Source organism: Xenopus laevis, chromosome 9_10L, assembly GCF_017654675.1.
Source record: "Xenopus laevis strain J_2021 chromosome 9_10L, Xenopus_laevis_v10.1, whole genome shotgun sequence".
Taxonomy (NCBI): domain Eukaryota; kingdom Metazoa; phylum Chordata; class Amphibia; order Anura; family Pipidae; genus Xenopus; species Xenopus laevis.
Window position 1 is genome coordinate 52,479,697 of NC_054387.1, and position 17,471 is coordinate 52,497,167.

The following is a 17,471-nucleotide window of genomic DNA, read 5'->3' on the forward strand; positions in this document are numbered from 1 at the left end:
GCCCCTGGAAATTTGAAAACCAAAGCAGCAGAAAGAGGGTCGATCCATGGTGCTCGCTAGAAGAACTCTGGGCCTGTGTAGTTTTCTGCTGATAGGAGCATCGGCCCGGGGTGTCAGGTAAGTAAAAATCACACTCCTACCCCCTGTCCCCCCCTGATGGCGGCCATGGTGTAACCATAGCCTTAAGGTAACTTTTAGTAGGTTATAAAATGGCCAAATCTAATAACTTTTCAATTGGTCTTCATTATTTATTTGTTTAACATTGCTACTTTTTTTTTTTACTCATCTTTCTATTCAGGGCCTCTCCTATTCATATTCCATTCAAATCAGTGCATGTTTTTTTTAGTTGCTAGGGTTATATAGACCATAGCAACCACATGGCTGACATTGCAAACTGGAAAGTTGCTGAATAAAAATCTAAATAACTCAAAAAAAATGAAAGCCCATTGCAAATTGTCTCGAATATCACTCTCTACATCATATTAAAAGCCTTTAAAACGGTTATTCACCTTTTCGATAACTGTTAGTATGATGTAGAGAGGGATACAGCACGGCGCTGTGGCTCTACTGAAAAAAAAAAAAACTATTTTCCTTGGTAAACACAAAAGTGTCCCCTAGGAGTGCAAATGAAATGCAAAATTCTGATGACACTTGAAGGATACCCTACCTACATAAAACAGCTCATGTGTTAAACCCAGCTTCATCTAAACAAACCATTTTTAATAAAAATATACTTTCTTAGTAGTATGTGCAATTGGGTAATCTTAAATTGAAAATTGCCATTTTAAATACTGTAGGCTGAACACTGGGATCATATGATTTGTGGTACACCCAAACAAACCAAGGGCACACATACTGTACATACAGTATTGGGTCATATCAGTCAATTAACTGGTACAATTCTGCTGCTCCGACATTTCTTCTTGTTACAGAGGATTTAGGGCTGGTATTTGTCCCAAACAGGCTACATTAAATGGTAATCACAGCATGTGGCTGCTGTATCAGACTGTAGATACAAGAACACTTTTACTATAAAGCTCTATTCTACAGTATATACTAAATGGGAGCCTGCAGTGAAGGGCTTATAAAGTATATGCAGTGCCTCTGACATTGCAGCTGTGGGCTGTCCAAGATAAAAAAAAAAATATATGGAGCTTAATGAACAGTTTAAGAGAAATGTTACTGTAGTTGGGCTAATTCTGGCCTGGTTCTGTAAACCCTATGCACTATAATCATCATTTCTAGCCTCATCCTAAGGTGACCAGGAGTAGAGTGCTGGAGAGTGTGTTTCATGTAATATAAAGGCTGAAGACGACGGAAATGCAGGCTCTGTAGCTGGTTTACATTGGAATAAACCTGGGACAATCTGCATACCCTCTCTCAGGTATGTGAATATAATCTGCTCAACCTCCAATACTTGAACCAGCAACAGAGTAATTGCTGCTCCATTGTCAAGTGAGAAGTTCCCCCTTGGTTAGTGAGTCCAGTCTCCTTCCAAAACGTACCCATGTGCAGAGCTCTGATTACTTGTCCTTCCATAGTCAAGCAGGAACCCACCACTGGTTAACTGACTCCAATCTCCAAGTAGTAGTTAACCAAGTACCAAGTGCTGATTCTTGACTTCCTACTTTTGGGCTGTTTACTTACCCATGGTCAGACAGGAACCACCCACTGGGTAACTGAATCTGATATCCTTCCGATGCTTACCCAGGTACAGAGCTCTGATTATCTTTACCTCAATAGTAAATATAGTAACCCACCACTGGTTAAGTAACTCTAACCTCTCACTAGTACTTAATAATGTAGCAAACTCTGATTCTTCACTGGCTGCTCTCTTTCCCAGTACCACCTACTGTGTACCCACTATGGGTCAGGTTAAGCAGAAACTTAAAGACTGCATATTCTGCAGCACATGAGTGTGAGCTGCCATACTCTTCTTGAAAAATACAGTGGAACCGTAGTGGTTGTAAATTCATTGGTGAAAGTCCATTAAAAAATTCCTGTTTTTTTTTTTCTCCAATGATAAATGACTGTCCTCTTCCCCAACAAAATATGCAACAATATGCGCTGTGCTGTATAAACGTCTGCAAGGAAAAGTGTTAATGAGCTGAAAGACAAAACCTTCCTACCAACCTACTATCTTTGTTGTCTGTCCAACCTTATGCATTACCATGTTATTCCATCAGGGGGAGACTGAGACACAAGCCAGTGCCAGACATTGGTCCCTCTGGATGTGAAGCTGCTGATGTGATTTATCTGCTGGTTTGGCAGCAACAGATTAACCTTCCTCCACCCGCTCTCTCATTCCCTGTGGCTACCAATCAGCTGCCCATCCTCTCTTCCCGCCAGTGATGCCCATGCCACACATGCTGCACTGGCACAGAATCCACCTATAATCAGCAGCCTGCTATCTACCTGCCAATGGAGAAGGAACGTGCACCCTCAAAGCAGTATGGATCCTTGGAATCCACAAAGTGGAACCCCACAGCACCAGCCACAGGTACTGATTCTGTATATGCTGTAGGGAGAGGGTGTTAGTAACCATCTTAAATCTCATATTTGCAATTCATAGTCAATCCATATGCAATATCTTCTATTATTGGTTTTACTCAAAAAGGGAAAAATACACATTTTTTTTATGCCATGTGATGTAGGTGCTGGATAAAGCGCAAATACAAACTTAACTGAACTCTGGGAATATGCCATTTGGCCATTACAATGTGTGTGAGTATTCCCTACTGTGTTCATTCAAAAAATCTATGCTCAGCTTCAAGCTCTCTAGTTATTGCTCACTTGGTGCTGTTTTTGGGGTAAATACAAGCTATTTTTAGAGGGTAGGGGATTCATCTCCCACTTTTTTTGGTATTTTATGTTACCCTTTAGACACATATATTGCATATTTCAAACAAGATACATACAGCAGCTCTGAAAGAAGAAACACATACTTTGTATCAGTCATAGCCATTCTGCTTCACTCCAGCAGGTGTTAAACTACAAATCCCAGCATTCCCTGACAGTGAGAGATATCGGGATGCTGAAAATCATTGGTGTAATTTACAGGGGAGCAGGTCCCTCAGTTGATTCGGTGGGGGGCTGGTATGCAGAAGCAGAGGGTGTTGTGCAAGACATCACGTGCATGATTTACGTCATTTGCGCCACTAATGTGCGAAAAATGCGCTCCTAACCTCTCGCCATACAGCTAAATACAAAATGTATATCTAAATTCAATTGCTATAATCTTCACTGCTGGCTTTGACTCCTGAAGCAATGTTGAAGAAGTCAGCTGATTACAGACCTAGAGGAAAATGCCAACATTGTTTGAAGAGTTAGAAAAACAGAAAGGGATGAACACTTTCAATGACAATAAACACCTAACCTTAAAGTTAATATTATAACTTTGCTTCAAATTATATTTTTGTGCAGAAAACTGTCCTTGGGTTCCCCCCTTTATCTGTCACAACCTCCCCAATCAGTTTGAGTTCCACATCTCACTTTACTGCATTGTTGCAATACACTTGTGCCTCCAACTTTCCTCTTAAGGTGAAGACGTCATCTCAATGGCTGATTCCACAACCACCATTGATGATATTGAGGACGAGCTGGTTAAGATCGAGAGAATTCGGGAGATCCTAGTGAGGAGAGAGTCAGAGCTCAGATACATGTGAGTATTTAAAGGGTTGCCAATTTGATCCTGGGGTGACATTGTATTTCAGCATTAGTTGGATGACAGCTTGCTGGGAATCTACATTAAAGAGTATAAAAAGCTAAAGTTCTCATAAAACAATGTAGACAAAGCAGCTGATTAACAGATCCAGGAGAACTGGCTTCTGTTATAAGAGACAGACCTTGAGAACTGAAAAACTCTGTGAGAAACTAGAATGAATTAATATTGCGAAGTTGCTTAAAGTTATATTGTTTCAGGAGTCAGAACCTGCAGTGCAGAGAACAGAAAGGGACAGACAGACAGTGATAGACAATAGCAATGACATTTACACATAATCATAAACCCAGTGAGAATGAGAAATGAATTGATATTGTGAAGTTGCTGGAATTATACAATTTTTCATTAGGAAAAGACAGATTTGGGTGTTGAACAGGGCAGTTAAACAAGGGACACTGACACTTCCACATACACACAGGGCACAGATTTACAGGCACAGAAGTGGTTAATTCTCTTTGTTTCTGTCTGGAGATCCGCAGGAATGAGTCACAGCAACATGAATTACGCTCTCTACAGGGTGCCTAGCAACCAGCCAGAGTATAGGGCAAAGAGGGGCAGCTGTGGTTGATTGGGGGGGGGGCTCACACCTATTTAGCACCTCCCTAATGAACCCAGATTCTTGCCAGGGAATAGTGCTTCACTACAGGTGTATGTATCTTTTTTTAGATATAATGAACTGAGACATGCCACCTCTTGCTGTACTGCAAATCACAGAATCCTCAGCCACATAGTTCAATACAAATCACATTATTATTATTATTATAGGTACCAGGTGTATTCTTCAGGTCAAGTGCTGAATGTCAGACTGATACAAAACCAACAGTGATGCAAGAGCTTCCAGTTCTTAGATAGGGTACATTGGGGGTACTGAGTATAGAGTGGGGTGCTTTGTTTTTGTATTGTTATCACTCAGTATAATTCTTCTAAATGTAAAATGAATGTGCTGATCTTTAGCTTTTTTTTCTCTGTGTCATGCTGCGAGGAACAGGTTGGATGATTTCCAGCTATGTAAAGAGATTACCATCCTAAAGAAACAGTTACAGGCCCTGGTTTCTATTCCTGGTGAGTCATGGAAACACTGTACAGTCTTTGGGTTCCCCCTACAGACAGGGAGACAAAAATCAGTCCGTTAATGGCAGTATCAGTGTGCTCATGTGCTTCTACACACCAGCGACTGGGTCTGTGATTTGAAGTGGTGGGGTGTAAAGCACAAAAGGCTTTGCAGGGGCTCATTACTCGCTATAAAAAAGCAATGCCCAAACAATTGCTCTTGAAATGCTTTGAAACTATAACAGAATTCCTATAGCCTGTTGCTGTTGGTCTTACTGTCTCCATCTTGGCCTTCAATTTTCCCTTTAACTACTATCTCCATCTTGCCATACTGTACCGCTGTCTCCATCTTGCCCCACTGTCTGTATCTTGTCCTTCTGTATCCATCTTGCCTTACTATCTACATCTTGTCCCACTGTCTCCATAATGTCCTAGTGCTGGCACAAAGGCATTTACATTGGCCAGATCATAGGTACAGGGCAAATACATTTCTTCCACTTGAAGAATGTTTGGTTTCCACCCACACTACAAAGCTGTAGAAGCTTATTTACTGATGTCTGATGAATGTAGAGCACCCATGTATCTGTGAATGTTTTCATCTTCCTCAGAGAAGGACAAGACCCGGGAAGACCGTAAGAAGGAAGAGCAGCTCCTGCAGCACATTAACAAACTGGTGGAGACAAGAGATTTTATGGTAGATGATGTGGAGCTTGAGAGATTAAGGTAAGTGGCTTTCAGCAAAGAGGGAGAACCCCAGTATGTATAACCAAACTATCCATGTTCTTCTACTCAAATTAAGTTATAAACCTCAAGTTGCAGAAGGAAATGTACACTGAAAAGTGATGAATATCCAAGAAGAAAGGTGGATACATCCAGAGGCGTAACTAGTTGTTACTGGGCCCCAAAGCAAATTCAATTTAGGGCCCCAAAATATTTATAAGTTGGCCTATTTTACCAAGACATATTAAAATTGCTAATTAATTAGGGTCTCACTGGGCCCCCTACACTCCTGGGCCCCCCTGCAACCGCAGGGTCTGCTTCCTCTATAGTTACGCCCCTGGATACATCAGAGAGTTTGAAAGAAGGGTTGAATACATTTTTACATTTTTTTTAGGAAACTGAGTAAATGTAAGTCTAAAGGTATGAAAGGGTATAAAACTGATCCAGGAACTGGTCCAAATATCATTTAAGACTGAACTTTGTTTTTCCCCTTCCTCCTGAATGAAAGTACTATAGGACGTTGCACCTTGTTTTTCTTGGCTGGGTAGGTAAAAAAAACACCTCAATCTTCTGTTGAAGACTCGCCATAACTTCCTGCTGGACAGACTCACACAGATCTCTTATTAGAATTCAGGCAGGTGGTCTATTGAATGTAGTAGGCCACCATATGACTGAAAGTACAATCAAAAAGCTGTCACAGCATTTTAGAACTGCCATGCAGCTATATGGTTTTGTTATGTTTGTTTTATAGGGAGAGGGAAGAGGATAAGGACATGGAGGAATTTCTTCAAAGAAAATTATCCAAAAGCTTTCTAAAGAAGGCAGGTGAGTCGGAAATAGATTGTATAACAAATAAATCGGCCTCCCCATGGGACTTAGTCACTGCATCACTGTGTAAGGTTTAGGTTACATTGCAACTAGGAATGGACTGAATCCAGGATGCGGTTTGGGATTCTGCCTTTTTCAGCAGGATTCGGCCAAATCTTCTGCCCGGCCGAACCGAATACTAATTTGCATATGCAAATTAGGGACGGGGGGAAATCACATGACTTTTTGTCACAAAACAAGGTAGTAAAGTTTGATATAATCTCTTTCAGTCTTCAGAAAGGAAAAGCCAATGGCAGCTCCCTCCCGACAAACCTCTGCACCGTTGGTCAGCAGGACAGGTCTGACACTGATAAAGGACTGCTGTGGATTCAACTGCTCTGTTATGTGAGCACAAAGAATGAAAGCCAATATGGCCACGCTGGTGATTCTGATTGACCAGCACTGGGGCAAAGTGTTGAAGCATCTCTGCCAGCAGCCATTCTGTGCTTCCTTGGCACAAGCACCAAAGGGCACAGCTGGGCAGTCTCACTGTGACAAACTCACTGAATTTACATCATTTATGGAGGACATTGAAGCAAGAAAGACTTCAGCAACTTAATCATATCGGACCTGCTAAGCAGAATGAAATTCAATCTCTATGGCAGAAATTCTCCTCAGTTAGCATTGCTGATTTATAACGCATAGCATCCTGTCCAGGATCTGCGGAAGACTTGAAATTTCTGTTCTTGTTTCTTTTCTTGTTACAGACGGATAGACAGACTGCTGGGACATTTTGGCTCTGTATAAATGTTCAGTTTATATTATTTTGGTGTGTCCTTCATATAGGTTTTGTTCTCCTTCTGCCTTAATCCAGTCGTTCATAGTGTGGTGAAAGGGGACACAAACCCAAATGAAATGTTGACTAATGAAAGGAAAATAGAATTCTAAGCAACTTACCAATATCAATTCATTCTTCATTGTCATTTGGGTTTAAAGTTATTTGTAAATGCCATGTTGTTGAACTGTACTGCATATGCACTTGGTTTCAACAGCTACAAAGGACCACAATGACCTTTCTGAAGATGACAGGAGGGAAATGGAAGATATGTTACCCCAATACAAATGTTTAGTGACAATCAGCACCAGCCTGTGGTTTAATGTTCACAATTGCAATCTGCAAATATATTGGTTACCCCCCTGTGATTTACACTATAATTTCTTTTATACCCTGTCAGAATGAGGAATGAATATATGTTGGAAAATTGCATAGAATTCTATGTTCCTGCATTATGCAAAATGTGATTTTTGGATTAACCCCCCTTTAAATACATCTTTACTTGGGGATGTTACCTGCTCACTTGCTATAAATGCACGTGTAGGGTTGTTAATACTTTGATGGAACTTTTTAAATAACAAGATTAGGGATTAGTTCCCCTTAATTCTGCAGTTAGGCATCAGGCTATGCCTTTAATTTGTAGTAATATAATAGGCTACTGGCTTAAGAAATGCCGATCGCTGCACACCAGAGGTGAAGTGCAGACAGAAAATGGACACTTTCCATGCATACATAGTTTTATAGATTCCTGAGAAACTACATAATGAAATCCAGGGGAATCATATAATGCAGAAACATTCATGTGACATGCTGCACCCCCATTTCTGAGTTTGTATAAAGCAGCAGGAGGTGAAATCTAGCCAACAGGAAGAAGCCTGTCCGGTACTGTTCTTGCTCCATTACCCTGGGTTATGGAAACCGTTTCATTTATGTTTGTGGTCCATTTCATAGCTCATTTAATTGTTGGAATGGGACACCTTTAAATGAATTGCAGCATCAAAATAAAAAAAAAAAAAAAAAGTTGCACTGGAATAACTGTAAATATTGTTAATTTGCTTTTCAGCAGTACAGCCTGGTATTCATGCAACTGTCTCTACTTTCTGTCTAACAAGATTAACAGCCCTGTTTTGCTTTATGGCAGGGAAATATTGTATTCTTAGTATTAGAGCTATAGAATAGCAGGAAAAGTACATTTACAGCACTGCTGCCTGCAATTGCATGTCGCTAATTTAGCTAGGAGAGTGGGATCAATAAGAAAGCTTAGCTGAGGAGAGAAAAAAGAAAATAAATTAGTTTTTCTAACTGAACCTGAAATAACACATTACCATATATCCTTGTGTAACTAAAGGTTTAACTTGTGTGCCCAGAATATTCCTTCTCTGTATATTTATACATATGGGTATACCGAAAAAAACATATTCTTTCCCTTAGGCAGTACTGTATGTGAACATCCCTTCCCTGTATATTTGTGTTTATACATACTAAGAGAGAGAGGTTTCATATTGTTTCCCTTAGACAGTACAGTATGAGGGTATAGCTTGTTGGAAGCACAGAACATTTATTCTTTCTATATAACACATAAGTAGAAGCTGCCATACTGTTATTGCTGACAAATTCTTCCTCTGATCTTACTTTATGGAGCCAGGCTTTGAATTTTAGAAACGCAATACATTTATTGCAGTATCGGGTTATAATTTATATATACTTTCCCTATAAGATTTTTGCTGCTATTGATGTCTCAGTAACAATTCCACCTCCTCCCTCCATTGCTCTCTGTCGTATTGTTCACATTGGCACAAGCATAAAAGGGATGATAGAATGTGCGCACCCTCCTGTAAGTGTTAACAAATCCCCCACACTGCACAAGGACCCACAGCATCATTTATCTGTGTCACAGGGATGCAGTTGCCATGGTGAGGAAAGCTGAGGCTGTATGGGTATGGCATATATGGAGGCAGTAGAATGCACAAGAACTGACAAATGTAAAGATAAAGGGGCAAAGGTATAGAATACTGTCCACCCACTCAGACTATCCCTCATCAAATGAATAGCAGAAAGGACCAAAGACATGGTGTGTGGTTACACCCTATGGTTTTGGTACTGTTTCTTTATTGTAGACTGAGTGTCTGCTTCTAAACAACCACAACATCATGGCATTTTTTAGGTATACTCTGGTAGCTTTGCCACTACCACAACGCCCCTGTAAGTGCTTGCCCAGTGACAGAGACTGCATAACAACTCTTATTTTTTTGACAAAATGGCAAATCTCAGAAATGGTGCCAACCCTATGATTGTGCCTCACAGTGATGCAACACTAAGGATGTACATGTTCACACGGTACCTCAGGAAGGACACACCATCACTCCTGTGAAAGGGACAAAGACTGCTTTGTTATAGACAGGACATGCCAGAAGTTCTGTGTGAGTGGCAAGATACAGTGGTGTGAAAAACTATTTGCCCCCTTCCTGATTTCTTATTCTTTTGCATGTTTGTCACACAAAATGTTTCTGATCATCAAACACATTTAACTACTAGACAAAGATAACACAAGTAAACACAAAATGCAGTTTTTAAATGAGGGTTTTTATTATTTAGGGAGAAAAGAAATCCAAACCTGTGTGAAAAAGTAATTGCCCCCTGAACCTAATAACTGGTTGGGCCACCCTTAGCAGCAATAACTGCAATCAAGCGTTTGCGATAACTTGAAACGAGTCTTTTACAGCGCTCTGGAGGAATTTTGGCCCACTCATCTTTGCAGAATTGTTGTAATTCAGCTTTATTTCAGGGTTTTCTAGCATGAACCGCCTTTTGAAGGTCATGCCACAACATCTCAATAGGATTCAGGTCAGGACTTTGACTAGGCCACTCCAAAGTCTTCATTTTGTTTTTCTTCAGCCATTCAGAGGTGGATTTGCTGGTGTGTTTTGGGTCATTGTCCTGCTGCAGCACCCAAGATCGCTTCAGCTTGAGTTGACGAACAGATGGCCGGACATTCTCCTTCAGGATTTTTTGGTAGACAGTAGAATTCATGGTTCCATCTATCACAGCAAGTCTTCCAGGTCCTGAAGCAGCAAAACAACCCCAGACCATCACACTACCACCACCTTATTTTACTGTTGGTATGATGTTCTTTTTCTGAAATGCTGTGTTACTTTTACGCCAGATGTAACGGGACGCGCACCTTCCAAAAAGTTCAACTTTTGTCTCGTCGGTCCACAAGGTATTTTCCCAAAAGTCTTGGCAATCATTGAGATGTTTTTTAGCAAAATTGAGACGAGCCTTAATGTTCTTTTTGCTTAAAAGTGGTTTGCACCTTGGAAATGTGCCATGCAGGCCGTTTTTGCCCAGTCTCTTTCTTATGGTGGAGTCGTGAACACTGACCTTAATTGAGGCAAGTGAGGCCTGCAGTTCTTTAGATGTTGTCCTGGGGTCTTTTGTGGCCTCTCGGATGAGTTGTCTCTGCGCTCTTGGGGTAATTTTGGTCGGCCGGCCACTCCTGGGAAGGTTCACCACTGTTCCATGTTTTTGCCATTTGTGGATAATGGCTCTCACTGTGGTTCGCTGGAGTCCCAAAGCTTTAGAAATGGCTTTATAACCTTTACCAGACTGATAGATCTCAATTACTTTTGTTCTCATTTGTTCCTGAATTTCTTTGGATCTTGGCATGATGTCTAGCTTTTGAGGTGCTTTTGGTCTACTTCTCTGTGTCACTATTTAAGTGATTTCTTGATTGAAACAGGTGTGGCAGTAATCAGGCCTGGGGGTGAGTACAGAAATTGAACTCAGGTGTGATAAACCACAGTTAAGTTATTTTTTAACAAGGGGGGCAATCACTTTTTCACACAGGCCCATGTAGATTTGGAGTTTTTTTTCTCCCTTAATAACGTAAACCTTCATTTAAAAACTGCATTTTGTGTTCAATTATGTTATCTTTGACTAATAGTTAACGGTTTTTGATGAGCAGAAACATTTAAGTGTGACAAACATGCAAAAGAATAAGAAATCAGGAAGGGGGCAAATAGTTTTTCACACCACTGTAGCTGCTGTGGCAATATCAATATGGTAATAGTGACAATGTAGATACTCTGTGGTTGGAGGGACATAAAAAGGTCTGCAAGTGTGGCAAGATGGTGGAACTATAGTAGGAGAACCCAACACTGCTTCCACAGACCAGCTCTATAAAAATTGGGAGGGCACAAGCATTTATGTGATAGTTCCAAGATGGCTGCTTTGTGACAAGGGCAACATGATGTTGCAGCAGCTGATTGTTCTGTGACAGAATTTGAACACATTGATAGTGACAAAAGAACTATTCAGTGATGACAACTGTGTGCAGTGTCAAAACATCTATAGCTATAAAATGAATTATTGCTATAGTTAGCAATTTCTACTAGTGCTAAGTTTTCTCAGGACATTTCCACATACTCAGGGATGTTTCTGCCTCAGGCTGCAGCTCCCCAGAAGCTCACATTAAAAGTAACTTTAAGAGCCAAATTTCCGATTATTAAACCAGAAATTCTGCTTTTCTAGCGCAGAGAGCGCAATTTCGCTCTCTACGATAGTGATGCGCCATTTCGGCCACTGCCTAAGGCTTCATTACAGGCTGAAACAGCCCTGCACATACTATATATTCAGGTGGCTGCTTTCTCTGCATTGTTGCTCAAGCAAGTACCACACAGTAGAATCATTGTGCGACATGGTCCATTCTAACAAAATGACTGCTCTGTGGCATAGTAGTTCAGTGATGTGTCATCTTTACAGGTAGTTTGTCCATGACAGTTTGATATCTGAATTGCATACAAAAATATGTGACAAATTTTGTAAATTAAGTAAAATTTATTGTCATGTAATTCTATGCTATCCCTCTAGATGGCAGATAAGGCATAACCAGGCTATTTATTCTCAAATATGATTTCTGCCCACAATGACAAAATGCTCTGTTATTGTCAAGGATTAGGTACTGGGGGCTGTGGAGACTGATTGAGGCAGGAGCTGTATGTGCCTAGGGAACACGTAGAGGGAAGGCAGGAACAGGTTGAAGAGGGCGATGAATCAAGACTGGAACAGGTGCAGAACAGAACAGGATGAAGAGGGCAAAGATCAGGACTGGACTAGACCCAAAGAAGAGGGCGAAGGTCAGGACAGGAACAGACTGGACGGTGTGGGTGTAGATCAGATCAGGAGGCAGAAACAGACTAGAAGTATAGGACAGAACGGTGCGGGCGTAGATCAGGAGACAGGAGAGGACTGGAAAAGGCAGGGCAAGATGAGGGAAGAGGGAACGAGGGAAGATAAAGACAGGGTATAGGTCAGAACAGGAACCAGAAATACAAGGTCAGATCAGAAGCAGAGCAAGATTCAGAATAGTACGGAAAGCTGGGCAGGGCAAGGTTAAAGCAAGGAAAGATCAAGGTTTAAAGCAGGACCAGAGCAGAACTTGAAGGGGAAGGTAAGGCAGATCAAGACTGGACAAGGTTCAGAGCCAGGCAGGACAAGATAGGGAAGGGTTCAGACAAGACCAAGCAAGGCAAATTAGGAAGGAGGCTAGAACAGGAACTCATAGCTAGGGACAATGCCATACTGCTAGGATGGGAACCAATGCTCAGGCCAGGAGTGTTTGGAGGGCTGACCTTAAATAGGGCAGAGTCAGCCCTGATTGGCTGACTGCAAACCAATCAGGCTGCTTTTGGGCTGGGGCTGCAAAGGCCAGGTAATACAGTATATAGTGAGCAACCATGCAGGCTTCTCACCTGGCCCTCAATAAGGCTTTGAGCCAGAAACCCAAAGGTCCCTGGTTTGAACCCCAGCAGATCCTGACAGTTATAAAGATAGCTAGAATCTCAGCCATAAAGCAGGACATGACTGCTGCTTACAATGGGTGTCAGATAGGAACTGTGACAGAATTCTCTGTTATTATTAACATGTGTTTATAGAGCACCAACATATTGCCCAGCGCTGTTATACAAAATTGCTAGAATCTCAGCCATAAAGCAGGGCAGGACTGCTGCTTACAATGGGCAGGGCCGCTCGGCCATGAGGCAAGGTGAGAATCTTGCCTCAGGCGGCACGGAGCGGCCAGTTACCAAGGGCGGCAAAAAGCCGCCTCTGGTAACTTTAAGAGACGAATTTCCGTTTTTTAAAATGGAAATTCGGCTCTTCTAGTGCAGCGAGAGCAAGGTTCATTGTTGTAAAAACCATAGAACCTTCCCCCCATTTAGTAAATTTAGTTTAGGTATTTATGCAGACTGGCTAGGGCAGAAAGCTGATCTCACTTTATTGGACACCTAATTTTGCCATATAAGGGCAGTCCCAGACCAGCAATGCTTGTAGATCTTTATGCAAAGATGGCGGGAGAACAATCCGAGATTAGTAGAAATCCTGTCCAGAACAAATAGACAATAAATCATAGTCCGCTCAGATATTAATAGCTGCTATCTCTGAGCCAAATTCCTGCAAAAAAAAGCCAGAGCTTACACAAAAAATGTTTTTTGTCTTTTGTTTTCACTTAGAATATTTTCTCTATGTCTCACTCCATCAGTTGTTTTTTCTATACCACTGTGGCTCTACCTTTACATTGTTACATTTAGGCGGTCTGAATAGGGGCAAAGACTTCTTATGTAGTGAGGCCTAATGTAACAGTAAGGTAGACAGTAAGGTAAGATGGAGACAGTAGGACAAGATGGAGACAAAGTGGAAAGTGTAAAGACAGGATGAAGAATGTAGAAACTGTAGTGTAGTGTAAAGGTGGCCATAGACGCATCGTCAAACAAGCGGATCTCTCCCTGATATGCCCACATTAAAGTGGGCGATATTGGGCTTATCCGATCGTGGGCCCTAGGGTATCGCATAAACGCACAAGCGGGATTTTTAACCTGCCCGATCAAGATTGATATTGCCTGTCGGATGGCCCCACACACGGGCCAATAAACTTTTTTATCGGCCCATGTATGGGGGCCTTAAGATACAGACTGTGGGACAAGATGGAGACAGTTGGGAAACAAAATGGTGGTTGTAGGACAAGATGAAGACAGTAGGGCAGCAAGATGGTGATTGGAGAGCTAGATGGAGACATGAGGGCAAGATGGAAACAGTAGGGCAATATGGAGACAGTAGGGCAGCAACACAGTGATTGTAGGACAAGCTGGAAACAACAGAGCAAAATACTGAAACTTTAAATAAGTGTTGCCCAACCAGTTGTTTTTGGGGTATATTCTCAGTGCCCAGGCAATGTACAGAAAATGTATACGTGTTAAAATTATTTTCTGGGAAGGAACACAGTGTGTATAGTAAGGTGAGCTGTTTGTCTCAAAGGGGAACTATACTTAAACAAATACCCTTTTTATGTATAGTAGGGTCATACAGGGCAACTAAACCTTGTAATATTCTGAAATATTTGTTACTAAACTGTAAGATAACTACTTTTTCATAGTTCAGTATGTTACTGTATTTGAATGCATACATTTTGATCCACTTCATTGTAAATTGCTGTTTCAGCTGGACTTAGAGTGGACCCAAGACATATTGCAATATATGGACAAACAATCCCTGTTTTATTGAAAGGGGGGCTCACCTTTTAGTTAACTTTTAGTATGATATAGAATGGCTAATTCTAAGCAACTTTGCAGTTAGCCTTAATTTTTTTTTTTGTTTTTGAATTATTTGCCTTCTTCTTTTGACTCTTTCCAGAGACAACACATTTATTGTTATTGCTACTTTTTATTACTCGTCTTTCTGTTTAGATCCTCTCCTATTCATATTCCAGTCTCTTATTCAAACCAATGCATGTTTTTTAGGGTAATTTGGACCCTAGCAACCACATAGCTGAAATTATGTTTAAAGAAGGCTCTTATTGCATGTGTTGCATTTGAGAAGGGCTTCTCTCCCCAGTATGGTTATTTTGTTTTTATTCAAATGGTTAGAGGAAGACAAGGTGCTCCAGAATTAGTTGTAAAGTTACTCACCAAACAGTGAAAGTGGTCCGGGTTCACCAGCCCCAGACCCCCAGCTTCGGGGAGCGGTACAGCAGAAGATAAAGAAACAGGGCTGACCGGCACTCAAACAGATCCACAAGACCAGAGATATTCAGTTAAAAGATATATTTATTGGTAGAAAAATTAAAAATTGTGGCTTCATCTCCATCCACCCCTACGCATTTCACACCCTTCAGGGTGCTTAATCATGGGCTCAAATGAAAATCACAGGATATGAGCATTTATACACAACACAACCAAAAAAAAAGAAAGAAAAAAACAGAACAAAAAACCTTAAAGAGACAGTACCTCTAAATTTCTCCAGAAAGTTAGATATTACAGAGGAGTACTAAAATCATTTTATGTATCTATAAAAAGTATATGGAAAAAAAATAAAGAAAAAGTAATAGAAAGATATATAAAAAAAAATATATGAAAAAATACAAAGAATATACAGTATATTGACATACATAGTATTTACAGAGAATTTACAGAGTATTTACATACATTTTGATACATGTTTTTTTCGTTCTTTTTTTGATTGGTTTTGTAGTGTATAAATGGTCATATCCTGTGATTTTCATTTGAGCCCATGACTAAGCACCCTGAAGGGTGTGAAATGCGTAGGGTGGATGGAGATGAAGCCATAATTTTTAATTTTTCTACCAATCAATTTATCTTTTAACTGAATATCTCTGGTCTTGTGGATCTGTTTGAGTGCTGGTCAGCCCTGCTTCTTTATCTTCTATTTTGTTTTTATCTCTTTCCCAAATAGACTGGTTGTAATCAGATCCAGACCAAGCACATAGCTTCCAGTAGATGAAGCTACATTATGGGATCCTAATGACTTTTCCATGTAGCAGGAAGAATTGACATCCTTGTCTGGATCTGTTTCTGTCTTCTCAAAACTCAAAGCTACTGTGCAGCAAAGTTCGACTTGAGTGTTAAAGGGGAATGGGTGATTCATTGGTTGGGCAAAATGGAGACCCCATCAGCACCGGTAGGGTGGGAAGTGGTAACATCCTTTTTTGGGGTTTAGTACAAAATGTACCTCATTTATAGTTGGCCAAGAAATGAATCCAACACCCCTAGTACCACTAATGTGCCACTTGTTACACTATGTTATTGGTGCAGTGAGTCTGGATAGGTTCCAGGAGCTCTAAAGCTGGTTCTGGATAACAGAGAAGTACGAAAGTAGACTAATTTTATGGCCACCACAATATGCTGTTTCAAATATTCCTTGGCATGTAAATAATGAAGATGATGAGACTATGAGATGAGGATGTCATAGAGAGTGGAATATTGAGATGATGTAAGGGGAAGTCAATTTACTGTAGAAAGGAGGGGTTATTTTGGGATAACTACAAATGATTCATAGATTACAGCGTGTGACTTTATTAATAGTTGTGATCTTTAAAATAAAGTTGTGCTGCCATGAGATATTGACTTTCTTTCTATGGCTAATGTCTGCCTTCAGCTCAAGCCAAATTCTTCCTCTGCAGTCCTGTTATAAACAGCTGCCGTCTTGCCTTACCTCTGAAGGGAGTGTGAAGCTGCCCCCCAATATACTGTATGTTTTATGTCACACAGAGCAGTGTTCCTTCCTTTTTATTCTCCAAGAAGTATGTTTTCTTTTGACTGACCTGAAGGTGATTCAGGATGATTGCTATCTTGACCTGTCTCCTTCCTATAATACTGTTTCCATCTTGTCCTACTGTCTCTATTTGTTGTGCTGTATGATTCCTATAATACTGTTTCCATCTTGACGTAATGTCTCTGTTTGTCCAGTGGTCTCCTTTATATAATATTGTTTTCATCTTGTTCTACTGTCTCTATCTTGTCCTACTGTCTCCTTCCTATGATATTGTTCTCAGCTTCTTCTACTGTCTATCTTGTCCTACTATTTTGATCTGCTGTTTCCATCTTGCATCTCTACCTGCTTATGCCTACAAGTTAGAGTTTTTCAGCAGTTTAGTGTTAATATTCTGACAATAATAAAAATATGCTCCTGTGGAATGTACAGTGATCTAGGCCACAGTGTTCTTTTCTCAAGGTCACAAGAGGAACCAACATGGAACACCCCTTTGAAGTGTCATTTAGCGGCACATATTGTTGCACAAAGGATAATGCTCATGTCTGCGGGACGCCATGTAACAGCCAAAGCCTACACCCATTCGAAGCCCACTTGGCTGGGGGACAGGCTCATTCTTAAACATTAGCAGAAGCCCTTGGCAAAAATCCAGGCTTTTAACTAGTCACAGGCCTAGGGTTGCCCCCCCCCCCCACTCTCAGAGAGACTCTGCATGTCTGGGAGCCAGAGTGCCAATTGCAGAGAGAAAATTATCCCTTTCTTATACACTTTATCTAT

The 17,471-nt window shown here is 40.8% G+C and overlaps 1 protein-coding gene across 2 annotated transcripts; it reads left to right on the forward strand.

Annotated features, from left to right (window-relative positions):
• Positions 1-452: 452 nt before the first annotated feature.
• Positions 453-7,647, forward strand: bmerb1l.L (bMERB domain containing 1-like L homeolog). 2 transcript variants are annotated; one of them, XM_018235479.2, is made up of 7 exons: positions 453-1,384; positions 2,187-2,500; positions 3,541-3,661; positions 4,710-4,783; positions 5,380-5,494; positions 6,243-6,316; positions 6,589-7,647. In XM_018235479.2, exons 2-7 carry the CDS (start codon positions 2,422-2,424, stop codon positions 6,705-6,707), a joined length of 582 nt encoding a protein of 193 aa, XP_018090968.1. In that variant the 5' UTR covers positions 453-1,384; positions 2,187-2,421; the 3' UTR covers positions 6,708-7,647. The 2 variants fall into 2 exon arrangements, with proteins under 2 accessions (XP_018090968.1, XP_041432817.1); XM_041576883.1 differs by having other exon boundaries at positions 453-2,500.
• The last annotated feature ends 9,824 nt before the right edge of the window (positions 7,648-17,471 follow it).